The sequence below is a fragment of the Amphibalanus amphitrite genome, unplaced genomic scaffold (genome assembly GCF_019059575.1).
Source record: "Amphibalanus amphitrite isolate SeventyFive unplaced genomic scaffold, NRLGWU_Aamphi_draft 000057F_arrow, whole genome shotgun sequence".
NCBI classification, from domain to species: domain Eukaryota; kingdom Metazoa; phylum Arthropoda; class Thecostraca; order Balanomorpha; family Balanidae; genus Amphibalanus; species Amphibalanus amphitrite.
Window position 1 is genome coordinate 1,352,648 of NW_024881553.1, and position 15,475 is coordinate 1,368,122.

Here is a 15,475-nt window from a genome sequence, read left to right on the forward strand (position 1 = left end):
GAAGCCATGTGTTTATGGTTCCTACCAGTCTTCTGCGAGAGAACTTTGCTCCTATCCTTTATGGTTCAAGTTTTCCATTTTGTTAAGTTTTATTATGCGTCATCAACCAGACCCTTTCGAATGTAAGTTTTACTGTTCAGCTGGTTATGTTTATTAGGTATATCTACTCTCAACTCTGTTATTATATTTATTTTAATTTTTTATTTACGAGCTGGTAACTATTAACAGACGTTCTGTTTACTTGGAACACCTTGGCGGAGACGTTCTGTTTACCTGGAACACCTTAGCGGAGACGTTCTTTTTGACGTGCAGGCTGGTGAACAGTGGCAGCGGCGCGTGGCCGCCGCTCACCACCCGCCGCATGTCCGACAGCGTGGCGTCCTTATCGTGCACGATGGTGTCGCGCAGCAGCATGCCGAAGAAGTCGGTGAAGCTGACCGGCTGGCCGCTGACTGACTTCACCACCAGCGTGTTCATGTACCTGACGAACGGCGCGGTGAGGTGGCTAGTGAAACAAGCACACTGCTGTTGACTGTTGTCTAAGTAGGCGTAGGCAATAAGCATACATGCATTGGGTGGTTCATTGAAAAAGCGAGTGGAGCATTATTGTGAGCTTAAAGCCATTCGCTGTGAGTCTACGTTCCATTTATATGTCCATGCACAAATTTGTCATTTTTTATTTAGCTGTTTGAATCCAATCACTGGCCAGTGGACGGGTTTCCCTCCGCGCCTCTCATGAGATACTGCGTTCGGTCTCTCCCAGTGAGTGAAAACTGCGGTGCCAGGCAGCCACCTCGTTGTCTGGCAACTGACCTCATGAACGTCTGGGCGCTCAGGTGGGAGAGCAGGCCGAGGCCGGTCCTCTTGCGGAAGTAGTCGAGCACCTCGTCAGTGGGGATGTGCGGGAAGTTGGGGTGGGTGTAGAGCTGGCTGACGAACCACGTCGAGCCCGACAGACCGGCGATGTACATGCACATCTCGATGATGCCCGAGTCCTTGAGCGCCTTGAACACGCCGCAGAGGGCGATCATGGCGCGGAAGCCGCCCCCGGAGCCGAGCAGGGCCACCACAGGGGTCTGTCGGAACGGGAGGGGTCGCCGGTCAGAGGTCATACGGCGGTTTCACCGTCGTGCTAGTGTGGAGGCCGTTAGAATTGCGACCTTCGGCGGTGGTATGCTGTACACTCAGTAATCAGTGTGTCATGAATGATAATCACAGATCATAGGCCATAGGGTGTCACTTATGTAACTTGGTACCTAACGGATGTCTCTAAGCATGCTTATTAATCCTCGGACTTTCACTAACTCGTGGTTCTATAGTCACTTATGTCGCTCCTCTGGATTATTTGGTATGTAGTCTGATGGTTACCAAACGGTTCGATCCCGTCAATCTCCTTTTGATCGACCAAAGGGTCGATCTCGATCATCGCAACTTCTTTCGCTCCAAACATTTTTCCTCTACATCTGAATACAACGTTTCAGACGCAACTCAGCCAAGTCTAAGGAATGCAATTCATTCCTTATTCATTCCATAGATAATTTCCTACCTTCATTGTTGACGTGAGATTGGCTTCTTCCCCGAAACAGGCGTTCATGGCGTTCATGCAGCGCTTCAGTCGGTCGCGGCGGAACTGTTTCTCCTCGTCGCAGAGCGCCAGGCTGAACCGCAGGTCTGTGCTGTCACTGCCGGGGACAAACTCGTTAGACGGCCGGACCATTGAGATGGATCCGCTGTCGGAACTAGCTAGCGGCCGTCTGGTAATTAAATCTACCGGCGCGGCGGCAATCTGTGGAAATCACCGCACGGCTGCACTGATTGCTCTGAAGTTGGCGGCTCAAATCGGGGGACTGTCGCATCGTGAACTGCAGCAAGATCGATTGCAAGGTTCGAGATGCTGAGTGTGTCGGCAGGCGGTCGCATGTTGTAATGTAACCGTATAATATAAGGTAATATAAAAACGCAAACTGGACTCAGAATACATTAGAGGCCAGAGGGTATATTTATCGGGATTTCAAAAGTTATAATCGTGTTTTCAAGAATATTCAGTACTGCTCGGTACGCTTATTGCACACTTACTTGACTGCTCGCCGAAGTCTCAAGTGAACGGCAGATTCCTGTAAAAAATTAACACCGTGTCAGAGCTCATACTTCGTGACCTGAGCTCATATTACGTGACGTGACCATCTAAGCGAGGCAGCGATGGGCCAAACTCCATGGGGATGTGCTCACCTCTCCGAACTGAACTTTGATCTGCGTCTCCTCGTCCAGCTTGAGGTCGGATATGTCCACCTTCATGATGCCGATGACGTAATCCACGACAATGTTGGCGTCCACCAGAGCGATTTCTGTCAGCGAGAAAATAAGCGGTGTTGTCGCCTCCACCAAAGCTCCGTGGGATTTAGCTACGTCCACGCACACCGTGGGGAAACGTTCATATGCCTTGGCGTCGTATTCAACTTCTTCGACACACGCTATAAGCCATGGAAAAAGAAACTGATTCATGGGTAATGATCAACTTCGCTGGCAATGCGTCCTTATGCAATATGTCGGAAGCAGACTGCCTTGTCATGCCTCGTGTTGTAAGCTGTGCTTATTTTATCGACATCCCAATTATCGACCTCCGCTGCGCCACGTATCTGCCTCTCATTCCTGGTCCATTTAGTGTCGTTTTTGTCGCTGTCTCATCAGACGGCGCCCGCCTGAGAGCGTCGTTACATGGTGTACTATAGCCCCAATTACCTGGGACAATCGGCGCCTCAGCCGAGCAAAGGGCGGCAGGAGCGTTGATCAGAGCATCATGGAAAATCACATGGGACCGACAAGCAGTAGTTAGTTGCCTTATCTCCTGCCTGCTCTTGCCTCTTGCTCGTCCTTTATGTCAAGTTTCTGCCCGATGTGTGTGACTCTGATAACCTAGTAGTTAGTTTGTCGTCCTGTGTCACAGCCGCCTCCCCTGGCGTATGCCTGACTGCGCCTCTGCGTAGTGTCCAATATCACGGCGCGGCGTGTGTTGTCTCGCTGCCGACATGGCCGGCACGCTGAGATTACCGTGCCGTGTACGGCGCGCCGAGAGCCGGTGTGAGGCCCGTCTGATCAATGACGCCGAGAGAGCACGTCTCGCCCCGATACCGACCGGACTCGTTTAGTGACGGACGGCAGCTGGTCAAACGACTCTTTATGCCGACTGCACAATGCACATCATGTTAATACCTACTGAGTGTAACCCGGTAACCTATGAGACAGCGGTACAGATGCTATCCAAGGGCGTTACACCAAAGGTGCCACGTTTTGGGCTTGCGGTGAGCGCGTAATGCCTGCTCTGATGAGCATACGGCAGGTTCACGCGGTTCTTGTCCCGGGTGATGTCCGTCAGACATAGCTTGCATTCCATTGTGTGCAATGGTGAGAGGCTCAAGTTCAACCTGGCATAGTTTTGGGTTTCATGCTCTGGATAGAACAGGTGTGCCTGCTAGTCGTGGACACTCAGCGGCTCGCGTACCGCGATATAACGATGACTGTGCAGGTATGTAAGTCAGCTGCACTAAATGAGAGTTCCTACTACCAGAAGAAAAAAATATTCAATGGACCTATGAACAGGTGACATATGAAGTTTCCCAGCCGTGCATTCCAACTTACAAGCCTTGTCACCATGCTGAAAAAGGTAAACCCAGCATTCTCATCGTCAAAAACTAGGAAAGGGCACAAACTTAAAGTAAAAGTAGCTAGTAAGTAGATGGGACAAATAAAATATTGTTGTTAGTGACGTGATGGACTCCTAAGTGATTCACAGTGAAGTTCCTTCAAAAGTCTGGATGTCAATGCGCATTATCAACCTCCTGTCTCCTATAGTTTTATTTGACGCGTCACGGATCGGATCCGGCCCGTCTTACCCAGGATGCTGTTGTGCTCTGCGTCGTAGAGGAACTCGAACTCCTGATTCCACACCGGGTTGATGCAGTTGTCGACACAGGGCGTGCGCTGCGAGCCACCGTTGGTACCCGGCACGGAGAGCACCACGTACGGGTCGGGGGTGTCCACTGCGGCACACGGGGCACTTGTGTCATGGAAATATCACGTACATACACGGTACGGGTCGGATTGATTCTAGCATGACACAGGGACACCGTTGTCACGGGAATATCACGTACGGTTCGGGGTATCCAAATTGACCAGGAGTGTCAGTTTATGGGACGGCAATGCCATGTACGGGTCGTGAGTGTTTACTGCGGCACACTGGATCGGGTTTTGGATCTCCTGTATTGCTGTTATTGATCCACCGAGCTGACAGGATCGGAAGTGCTGTGTCCTGTGCTGTGCCAGTCACCTGGCTAGCTGCACTCCCGTGGGATGTGTGGTCATCTCATCTCGATTGGAAGAGGGTCTGGCGGCCGCAGGGACAGACACGCGCGAGATGAGGGGAATGAGGGAGAGTGGAGGAGTGGATCCAAGATACCTATAAGAAACAGGTAGATCCGATGTTTGAAAGTAAAGCCCCAGTCACAAATTTGACGCACCTGTGACATTTCCTGACACCCACGTGACTATTGTATTAACTTTTGTGTTTTGCGATGTTTTGACCTTATTTAAAGTACTGAAAGCTCAAAATGTATGATTTATGTTGTTTAAAGCAGCATATTAATAATTATGTTTGTAAATTATCGATAAGCTGCTTATAGCAGGTCACGTGATTGCTACCAGATTATGTGCTCAGAAAGCATCTTTTCAACTTCGATTTTGAACAATTTTTACCTCCTTTGAGGCCAAATGATGGACGGTTTGAGGCACACGATGAAATGCTGAATCTATTGATGCCAAAATTTGTTCGTTTTTTGCATTTTTAGACTAGTATATCCTGGCTCAAACTTTGACCAGTTTGTGTGTAAACCCTATGGTGAAGGGAAAACTTCACGCCCAGCAGGCGTCCTTACAGTGCTGCCAAATCGTGTTTGGTGGGGGTCGAGTGGATCCTTGGCGAACAAAGACGAGACGGTTATGAGGGAGGGCTAGTCTCCCGCATCCCAGATCATTCAAACTATACATATGTAGAATGGAGCACGGGTCTCGCCTTGATACTGACTAACAGTGTAAAGTCACCACCCTGGCCCCCTCGCCGAGATGAACATGACACCACTTATAGGCTACTTTGGCGCGTTTTCAGCGCACATGCACAGATAACAAGCACTTCCCGAGAGCTCCTTCCGCTGCCCAACATGCTTTAAAACTGTGACAGGTGAAACGCAGAAAACCTAGAAGAGAAGTTGTGGACTTTTCAGAGGTAACTGTAGAGAAGTACAGCTTTAAGGGTTTCCTCTTGCCTTCAGGAACAAAGAAAATTGCAAAGGACAGCTTCAATGTGGACATGACATTCCAGAGACAATTGAGATGGAAAATTGTTCACTTCGGGCCGTCAGAGACACGCCCATTAGAGCCGTACGTGCGTGTGTCGAGTGACGTCCCGAAATTAAACGCGTGTGTTTACGGAGAGGGAGGAGTTTGAGGGAGCGCTCTACATCCGATACTTTCAACTTGCTTATGTCGAGACTGGATTGTTGGTGAACAGAGAAAAACGATGAGGAAGATGTAAATGTTTTTGCTTTTGCTTTTGATAAATGTTTTACCTTTGCTTCGAATCTTCGCTGAATTGCATGCCATAAGGTGAATGCTGGACTTATCCAATAACCATGCTATGGGTTGGTGAAACAGGTTCAATCGGTACAAACAACAGGAGAGAAAGAGAGAGAGAGGGAGGAGACAGCTTTGCCGTTTTGATACGGATGGGCGTCGCTTGCCTTATTGTTAGCTCAGCGTGAATTACCAAATACCAATCATCATATTATTGAGAAGCGTCACATTGCGCTCCAACCACTTCACGGCAGTCTTTAGTTGGGATTTGAAGGTCAACATTTTATCGTAAGCGCGCGTATTGTCTCTATCTGGCATCTGCCCATAGGCATCCGACTCATGTTCTGATGTTTACATACAAGGTCCGCCGGCTGATAGTACTGCGGCTGGCTGAGGCGATGGCTTATCTCGCTAATGGAGTGAGTATATGGAGCGTACAGGGGAACAGCACAGCCGAGACATTGAGCTGCTGCCTTCCCAGTGTGAGAGGCAGTTCACCACAGCGTGAATGCTTGACGTTCAATGGGGAAGCTCAAACAAGCACCATCGTCTTGGTGCTACGAGATGAGAATTCTCCAAGTAATTATATTCTCGGTCCTGTCGTAACCATGTGTCGATAAGAGGATGCTGAATCGGGAAATACAGATTTACGCAGAGTATTTAGCACTTAAGCTCCATTAGTTTTGTGCACCGGGCCTGATCACTTCTTGAAGAATGAGATTAGCCAAGGACCAAGAATAAGAGATGAACGCCGTCAGTTTTATATTTAACCCTGATACCGTGTCACTTACACTGGAAATGTCCATCGGATACCATTTTTTTGGTATACCGATGCCAAACCGATGCCAACTTGGTATTAGGTATTTCAGTCCTAATGTTTTTGGTATTTTGTTGGTATTATGAAGCCTCACTTACGTATAAGGGGCTGTGACTTTGGTAAAAAGTTGGTATTACCCTCATGTTCCCAACTTGGTTCGGTTTCGGTATTTTCTCATGGTTTTGGTCGGTATTTTGTTTGGTATCGGTGTTCCGATTTTCTGTAACTGACACCTCTAACTTACACCCTTCAGAGATGTCATTTCTATATGATCATTGTTCACGATGGCAGGAGGGTTTGACCTTTTGGATAGCCGCTCAATTTGATCTGCAACTTCACTGGAATATTTCATGAGGCACTTTGACCAGCGGCGCATGGCTCCGCGTACGTGCCACTCGGCATCAATTGGCCGACATTGGCCATCTGACGCGGAGACGGATGGCCGGCGTTGGGCACTGCTGAGCGCAGAGACTGCAGCTTTGGTCCAGGTCTGCAGCATTGGTGTGAACCTACAGGTTTGGTCCGAGTCTGCAGCATTGGCCCGAGTCTGCAGGCCAGCTGGTCTCCGGTCGGATTGCTACACGCAGACTTCTGCGCTGTCCATGCTTTTATTATTATTTTGGTAATTTAACAGTGCCTTTGTGAATACCGGAACCTACCTAGTTATATCATATCTATCGGAATCTTTATTTTGAAAATTGGCCGATGTCGATAAAAAAAAATCGATGTCGCACTTCGTGTGAGTCTTCATAGAATGCCTACCTACCAACATATCGAAGACGAACAGAACTATGTGAAGTTATGGAGCCACGTCAGTAATTTCTTAGAATGTTGTTTCATTCAGAAGAGCCATCCCTCAGACGAGCGAACTCGTGTGTCGTTTCATGACGATGGTAAGTACAACCATGGATGAAGTAGATACTGGATCGGCAACTCCTCGATGTTTGCGACCACCGCTAGGTGGCAGTGGTGTCGAGCGCTAAGGACGCGGGGGAGCGGGTGCTATTCAAAACAATGGTCGGCGTCGCGTCGTAGGGTCGTTTGCCTTGTTTTTTGAAAAGTTAAGCCCCTTTGGAGCAGATTGGAAGGTTTCAGAAGATGCAGGAAGATGGCAAGGTAAGATTGGTAAGGTTTTCTTATGGTTGGAAGGTCTGAGTGGCCTAAGATATTACTGTAAAGAGGGGCTGTTGACGATACTGGCGCACATTGCTTCTCGCCGTATGTCGTCAAAAATCATATAATTTGGGCCGTAATTGGTTAATCACTTATTTATATGTTCAATTTTATGTTCTTTATATGTTTGTTATATGTTTGACACATCATATCACAAGCTTATACATGCCGCTGAATTGATGATATAGCCACGGAATATATAGTCTACGACATGGAATGGACAGGAGCTTCGATTAGCATTGCCACGTGTGTAACCAAAAATCAAGGATTTTGCCGGATGAATATCCGGAGATCCGGAGGATGCGGATGAATTTCTTTCCACGTGGGTGTACATTTTCATATATTTTCTTAACATTTCATACATTTTTTCTTAACAATCGTCGAATGATTCGTCTTCAACTTAAAGGCCCAAGTTGTGACTGTGACTTCGAAATGGTAACCGTATATTTTATTGGAAACTTTTAGCACACATTGTTACGGGAGCATTTATACATATTCATTGCATTAGAGTTTTAACATTGGTCTAAAATTAAATGAAATTCGATGAAATTCGTCTAAAATTTGATGAAGATGAGGAAGTGCGAGCACTCGCGCTCTACTTTCAGGGTCCCAGGACTATATATGGCCTTGGTCCCAGGGCGTATCGGTTCCTACAAAAACGGTACGTCCATCCCCATCCTCGAACTCTGCGGAGGAAGATGGGAAAAATACAGATGCGAGCTGGCTTTCATGACGCTATCTTGGCTCTCATAAAAGAGAAGTTCGCCGGAGCAAGTGCCAAGGACAAGCTGTGCATCATTTCGTTCGACGAAATGCAGCTGAAACCAAGGTTGGCCTACCAGCGGGGTGATGACGTCATCGAGGGCTTCACTGATCATGGCTCTCTCTGCCGCGCCAATGCCTGCGCCGACCACGCCTTGTTCATGATGGTGCGGGACGTCAGTGTCACCAAACGCTGGAAACAGCCCATCGGTTTCTTTCTGAGTTCCGGAACGACCAAGGCCGTTGTGCAGCAGCAGCTGTTAACACAGTGTGTCCAACGTGTAACAACAACAGCGGGATTCACTGTGCTAGCTACAACTTGTGACATGTCAAAGAACAACCAGGCGACCTACAGACTGCTCGGAGCTGCGGAAACCGGCTTGTTCACCGTGGACGGGCACGAGGTTGCTGCTCTGTATGACGTGCCTCACATCTTCAAATGCATACGAAATGCATTAATGAAATACGATATTGAAGTAGACGGTGAAGTAGCCTCTTGGAGTCATTTAGAAACACTCTACGCACTGGAATGCGCTTCTTTCCCACGGGCTGCTCCAAAACTAAGCCAGAAACACATCAGGCCAAACAGCATTGAAAAATGAAAGTCAGCTATGCCCTACAGGTGATGAGCCGGACAGTAGCAGCAGCAATCACATTGCATGCGACCCACGGCAAGCTCCCGCGCACTGCACTCCCGACTGCTACTCTCCTGCTGCGCCTCAACGACCTGCTCGATGTGCTAAACTCTTCCGACCGGTTCGACCCCTGCTCAAAGCGACGCGCGATATCCAGCCTCCATCCAGCAACGGCGGGAGAACACCTGCAGTTTCTTCAGGAGAGCGACGCCTGGCTGCAGCGGTGGACGGTCGGTGGCGGCGCCAGCATCGACTCCATTCGAGGACTGCGACAAACGATAAAAGGCGTGGTGAAAATCTGGGACTTGTGTCAGGCTGCTGGGTGCACGTTCCTGTGCACTCGCCGCTTAAACCAAGATCCAAGCTACTGAAAATGAAAGTTTATCTCGGCAAAAATATATATTAGGCACATACACGGTGCCTGTGTACCTACTTATAATGAAGAAACATTATGACAACGTTTGAAACGTTTAACACAACCCCTCCTCTAAATGCATTTATGAAACGTGAGTGGGCCAATAAAGGCAACTAGTTTTAACTGTAACAAAAAAGCACTTCTGGGCACGTAAATGGGGTAAATGTGGTAAAATGTGGTAAAATCCACCACCCCATATCGCCTCTACCGGAAACCCGTTTTAACCCCCGAAGGACATTGGCAATTGAGCAGGATCGTTCATGTTTATCAAAACAGCCGGCAACTTTCTATCGCAGCGAAAGGTTGACTAGGACGAGAGTCATTGCTTTCACTGACTATGACAAACCTACTCGAACGGATTTTCACCTAGGAAGTTACCAAACGAATGTTGAAAAATACATCAGCACCATGAAAAAACCTTACCCACCATCCTCAGCAACGCCGCCTCCCGCCGGCGTCCACCGGAAAAGGGCGGCAAACGAGCGAAGTTTAAATGGTCAGAAGTGATTCCAGACAGCAACACCTGATTAGATAAAATGCACCTTCTCATATTGCCCCGGTACCCCGTTATGCCCCAGCTTCCCCTATTAGTTATAGGTCTGGCAACTATACTTTCATCCTCGTAAAGGAAGTAACCACAGCGAATCCGCACGACTAAATCATCAGAGGCCTCTTGCACCAAACTACCTAGCTAGGTAAAATCGAAAAACCGGTTTCAGAATAAGCTAATCTAACGGTGGTAAATTTGTTTGCAATAGCCCAATGCATAATCCTACATGTGCTTGCTAAATTTTGCACGCAAATTGTTACATTTGAGACTTGGACTGGGTATACGATGCAAAATAATCCCACCTTTGGTGCAAGAGGATTTTGGTGCAAGAGGCCTCAGGTCGCCAAAAACTCGGCAGTTACAGGAAATCTCGATCTTGTCCATTCCATGTCGTAGACTATATATTCCGTGATATAGCCATGGTTTTGTTTGTGACACAATTTCGGTCTTGGTAGCGCATGATGGTGGTGGATGATGCATTGTTAGTTGTGAATTGCTTAAGTTTTTGATAAGTTTTTAGTTTGGCAAAATCAGTTAGTGTACCTATAAATTGGTCCACTGCTCACTGCTCAGTACCTACTCACTGCTCACCCATATCAGTTTCCTACGTATTTCTCTGAACGGCTGACTAGAGTGCAACACACTTCAGGACTCAGGAGCAGTTAACTGGCATCATGTCATTTCAGCTAATTTTTATAACCTGCTTGCCATTTGCCAATGCCCTGATTTCAAAAGTAGAGTTGAATGATATTGGATCAAAAAACACATTTAAATAAATCATGTTCTCAGCCTGAAAAAAAAACTGAACCATTTGACAGTAAAAAGAAAGCCTAACGGCAGCCAGTGTCAACCACAAAAGAGTGCCGACCCTGGTCCCTGACATCAGCTTCCTTCTTTTCTCAAAAGTCGAAAGGTCCAGAGTTGTACGAAGAAGTTTGTGAGCTTCCCTCCATTGAATGATATATAACAATCACTTTTTTAGAACGAGTGCTAGACAAACTGTGTAGATATCAGATACATTTAAGTAAGATCAAAGTCATTTTAAACTATGTAAGCCTAGCAGATGAGGTGTTAAGCTTTTGGTTACTTTTGTTAGGTAGTATCCTGTCAAGGTATTATTATTATTTTTTTTTGCTCAACATCATCGCAATGTAAAATACTTTTTTGTGATGTTGTGGCCTGTGGGGAAACAGTTTGCCTTGGAATGCCCTCACTCTCCATTTCATTATGGTATGTTCAGGTATCTAATTTCTCTCTCTCTATCTTTGTTTCAGATCAAAGAGATGGGTTCAGTTTTCACGGTGTGCTGACTTGAATTGGCATCCTGTGATTTGTGATGTGAATTATGATGCACGCACTCGCAGGTGCACGCCCGCTGCGGACACGTGTGACGTGACGGCAGCAGGCGGACGGGGTGTGAACTGTTAACTGGCTCGACCGAAAATTGTTTAAGTTATCACAGCGTGTGTAACTGACTAACATACCTATGGGCATACCCATTGAGCGGATAATGCGTTCGTGTGCATTATCGTGTTTGCATTTATTCCCGATATACTCTGGTGGGAGATGTGAATTGGAAACCAACTTGGTGCTACGACACCGTTTAGTAGGCATGTGGCACGTCGTTTCTCGAAGACTTCCTATCAGTCTGTTATTGTAAACATTGTGTGTCATCTTTCACCTTAGTTGTCATTTGAACCTGTGTTAAATTCTGAACCTCAGACCGGAACAGACTAGGAAATCGCACGCGAAATTCATTAAGTTGCAATAGCATCAATCACACGCAAGTAGGTGCGTGCTATGGATGCGAGTGCGACCGGGGTTTATTTGAATAGGCTCTCGGTCTCGCACATGATTTCTGACTGCGGAAAGAGTCGGTTTCAGCCTCTACTCAGTATGCATTTCGCTCATGCGACGGCAAATATAAGTTCAATACGGAAACAGTTTTTTAACGAAACGGCGTATGGTAAGCTTATAATCCTGGAATGCTTCTTAAAAGAAATTTTAAATGATGCAGATGTTCGTTAATCGATATGACAGCATTTGTCTTCATCTTTATAAGTCAGTCAAAATGGCTGTAGTAATGATTCGGATGTTTCACGGCGAACGGCACATTCCCTGTGCCGACGACTGAGTCCGAATGCTTAAGATGATCAGCAAGAGGGCAACCCGAGTGATAGACAAAGTCGTTTGATCGAAGGTATTTGCAGGCAGAAGGCGCCTGGCCTGGCCATGAGAGCTAACAATACGACGTGCTGAGGTAAAATCAGCCAGTCGCGCTCGGCAAACGACCCATGCACACCATTCTTTCCAAAACGATAGAGAGTCTATGGAACCGCCCTGTACCACTCTTTCGGGACCCAACACTGTTGGCCGATGCCCAACTTAGCCGCGGCTGGTTAAGGCCATGTAACTTGCCGGTCATTTTCGGACTTTGCTGGTATTGGCCGCTGCCTGACTGGGCGGCGGCGGCGGGCTGTCCTTAGCAGGGACCAGTTTGCTCGATAGGTGGCAGCACTTTCGGGCGGTCGCGCAGTACAATGGGAATTCCGCGGAGTTGCCGATCCAGGTAGTAGGTAATCCATGGTACAACGACCGCGCACATTATGGCGAAACTTTCTTGGAAACAGCTGAAACTCATCCGAAACTCGTCTGTAGGTGCGGTCGTCAAAACGTGGATGATCGCTGGCTGGCTTGTCATGCATATACTGGCAGGTGTATATTGGTGACGCATACGCCATGTAGGTCAGGTGAAGTCTGTAAACGGGTTGAGTTATGCCCTTGATGTGGAATAAATGTCATGCTCTTCTTGACAGCCTGAACAGACTGTCAAGAAGAGCATGAGCATTTGGATTCCCGCAGAGTAATAACCCGAGATCCGAGACCGAACTTATTATAGTTAGGTATAAAGCAAACACTAAAGTCATACCACAAATGAGGAAACGATATGTATGTAGTGCTTATGCGGAAGTTAGGTGAAGAAGGTTTTTTACTGTTTGTCATTTATGGACGCATGGTACCGTTTATCCCGTTTATCACTCTGTCGAGCACGTATCTTGCATAACATACCAGGCACCGTTTGCACGATACAGGCATCACCTCATTTACCATGGAATGTATCGGCAAGGTCGATTAGCCCCGTAATCCGCATATCTAACGACCGCCAGGCCAAGCCCAGACTACCTGCCTGCCGCTCTGGGCGGGGCGGGTAGGGTACTGGAGAGTTGAGAGGCAGAGCGGCCACGCCCTTCTCACTGCACGGTTGGAGTGCCCGGAGGCAGCGCGGGCCGGATGTCAGTCGAGTGCCTCGTCACTGTGCCGTGCATTGAGTGCCCGGCCGCCGCCAGCGTATCTGCTCAGCGAGGCGGACAGGGAGTGGGGGCGGGATGGGTGGGGAGGGGGAGAGGGTGATGGTTGGTGCGAGCAAAATTAAAAGTAGTCACTGCTTGGTGGCCGGTGGGCATGACACGCAACTGGAGGGTTAATAAAAGCCGGCTTCTTAATTGTCGGGTGAATGAGCATTGCAGCGATCAAAATTGGCACACATAAGGGACTAGATGGGCGGAGCCCGTATCAGACGTCCCGGATGGGCGCCTTAGGGGCTGCAGGCACTGAGTTGGCGCCTTACGTTTCCGGAACGCCCCATATTTATACAATGGGGACATATACAGCGGACGTTGGCGACCCGGAGCTTCTCGCGGTCTGACGTATAGCACCGACCGACGCGACGCAGACATGCAACGTGGGCGTGGATGTCGGAACTCCTGTGTCGGAAGTAATGGAATACTAGGATGTTAATATTAACTAGCAGTGAACTCGTGATAAGGGCCCGAGCCCCGCATTTATGCATCCCGTAGCGAAACTGTCAGCTTTGTCAAAAGATGGCGCCAGTGGTGTGCGCCTGAAGTTATGCTGTGCCGCATGGCCTTAGCCTGAAGCATTTCCACGGTTTGGAATGCATCGCAGTCGCGGATGTGAGAACCAATGAACATAGCAGCTCGCTGTTTCTGTAGGGACACGGAGGGACTCAGTGATGTTTTTTTGTCGAGTTTCTATGGCCGGTGTCCCACGGGGCGGCATCTCGCTGCGCCTCGACAGGCAGCCTGTTGCGCTCCTGAATGGCCAATACGACCGGTGAGCGACTCGGGCGGAGCGGCGCCCGGGGAGAGCTGGCAGGCCACTGCACGTGCGGCCGACGAGGCCCGGGGGATGGCCGCATGGCGTCCAATTCCGCTTATGGCCACCGACGCGCAGCGCCGCCGCTTTTGGGCCTGAAAATGCATTCGAGCCGCGCGAGTCTCAAAGGTAATTGATGCCTGCACTTCGCGGGGAAATGTCTGACTGCACTCAGTGCCGCCTGTGGGCCATTGCACAAAGGAACATAAGTGGAGCAAAAGCACCAAAAGCATGATTTCCTCTTCCTAAGCAGCCATGCATCTCCTGGTTTGATGGCTATTGCAAGCTTATTTTAGTGTAGTTATAGTTAGTACCTGTTCCATGCCGCCAAATAATTACACATTTTACGGTGACATTAGTGATATGGAACGCTGAATCAATTGCAAGCTTGGCATAGCGACCGATGCATTTTCTGTCGCAGGCAAAGTCGAGCATGCTGATTATAATGCATGCATTCAACTCGGCTGTGCCAGCGGAGCGCAACAACCGCGCCCTTCTGCGCAGATGAATTCAGAATGCAGCGGCCGTCCATACAGACGAGACATACCCGGTGAGAATCGTTCCACCGGGAACTCCAAACGGTCACCTGTCTCAACGAGACCATTCCGAAAAGTTCTGGCCAGTGCCATACTTTGCGGCTGCCACACCAGAACCCAGGGCGAAGCGTTGCCGGGCCAACGGACGGCCGGTCCGTTGCAGTGGCGAGACGGATCTCTAATGACACCAATTAGGGTCACCGCAGGATAGTTTCTGCCGGGGTTCCGTCTTTAGAAAGGTAAGGAGGCTGATAAACAGGCGGATTGCTGTGTTTTGTGAACGGGCGCGGCTCGGTGAGGGCAGGTTTATCCGGTATGATTGGTTGGGAGCTGATCAAATGTTGTTCAGCTTGTCTTGTATTGTCCGTTTGGCGGCGGTATTGTGTAGTGATGGTGAAGAAGGCTCTGGGCGAAACATATTCACCTATGGATTTACTGTTTTCTGCTGCCAGCATGAGAACTGCCTGAAATGGTAGAGTTGGTGACCTGTGAAGTGTTTGGCATTCAGCGGTGTTTAATTTGCGACGTCCTTCACCATGTCGACTTCATTCCGAAATCCCACGAACCCAACAACAGATAACTACTCTGCTTGATTACGAGGCTCTCAAAATGTGCACGTAGCTACCCCTAATGCTGTTGGAGTATACCTACCTTTTGTCTTGTCATCTTGTTAAATTCAGCTCATTAGTAGATACAACACCGCCATTACCAAAGTCGTGGCTTAGTTATGACTTACCTCCGGTAAATGAGATGACATACATAGTAGCATGCAGGCGCAGATGACATTTC

At 48.4% G+C, this 15,475-nt stretch overlaps 1 protein-coding gene and 1 long non-coding RNA gene across 3 annotated transcripts in view; one reads left to right on the forward strand and one right to left on the reverse strand.

Annotated features, from left to right (window-relative positions):
- LOC122378262 (cytosolic phospholipase A2-like) overlaps nucleotides 1-15,475 on the reverse strand; it is a 32,343-nt gene that overhangs the window by 4,201 nt on the left and 12,667 nt on the right. For both annotated transcript variants that reach the window (XM_043359126.1, XM_043359127.1), the window contains exons 4-9: nucleotides 3,891-4,037; nucleotides 2,230-2,345; nucleotides 2,077-2,114; nucleotides 1,547-1,682; nucleotides 814-1,076; nucleotides 274-481 (exon numbers count right to left, since the gene is read on the reverse strand). In XM_043359126.1, the coding sequence (XP_043215061.1) occupies nucleotides 274-481; nucleotides 814-1,076; nucleotides 1,547-1,682; nucleotides 2,077-2,114; nucleotides 2,230-2,345; nucleotides 3,891-4,037 (908 nt within the window). The remainder of the gene's footprint in view (nucleotides 1-273; nucleotides 482-813; nucleotides 1,077-1,546; nucleotides 1,683-2,076; nucleotides 2,115-2,229; nucleotides 2,346-3,890; nucleotides 4,038-15,475) is intronic.
- On the forward strand, nucleotides 7,371-11,915 carry LOC122378264. Its single transcript, XR_006255995.1, has 2 exons — nucleotides 7,371-7,555; nucleotides 11,249-11,915. It is a non-coding gene; the product is annotated as an uncharacterized LOC122378264 (long non-coding RNA).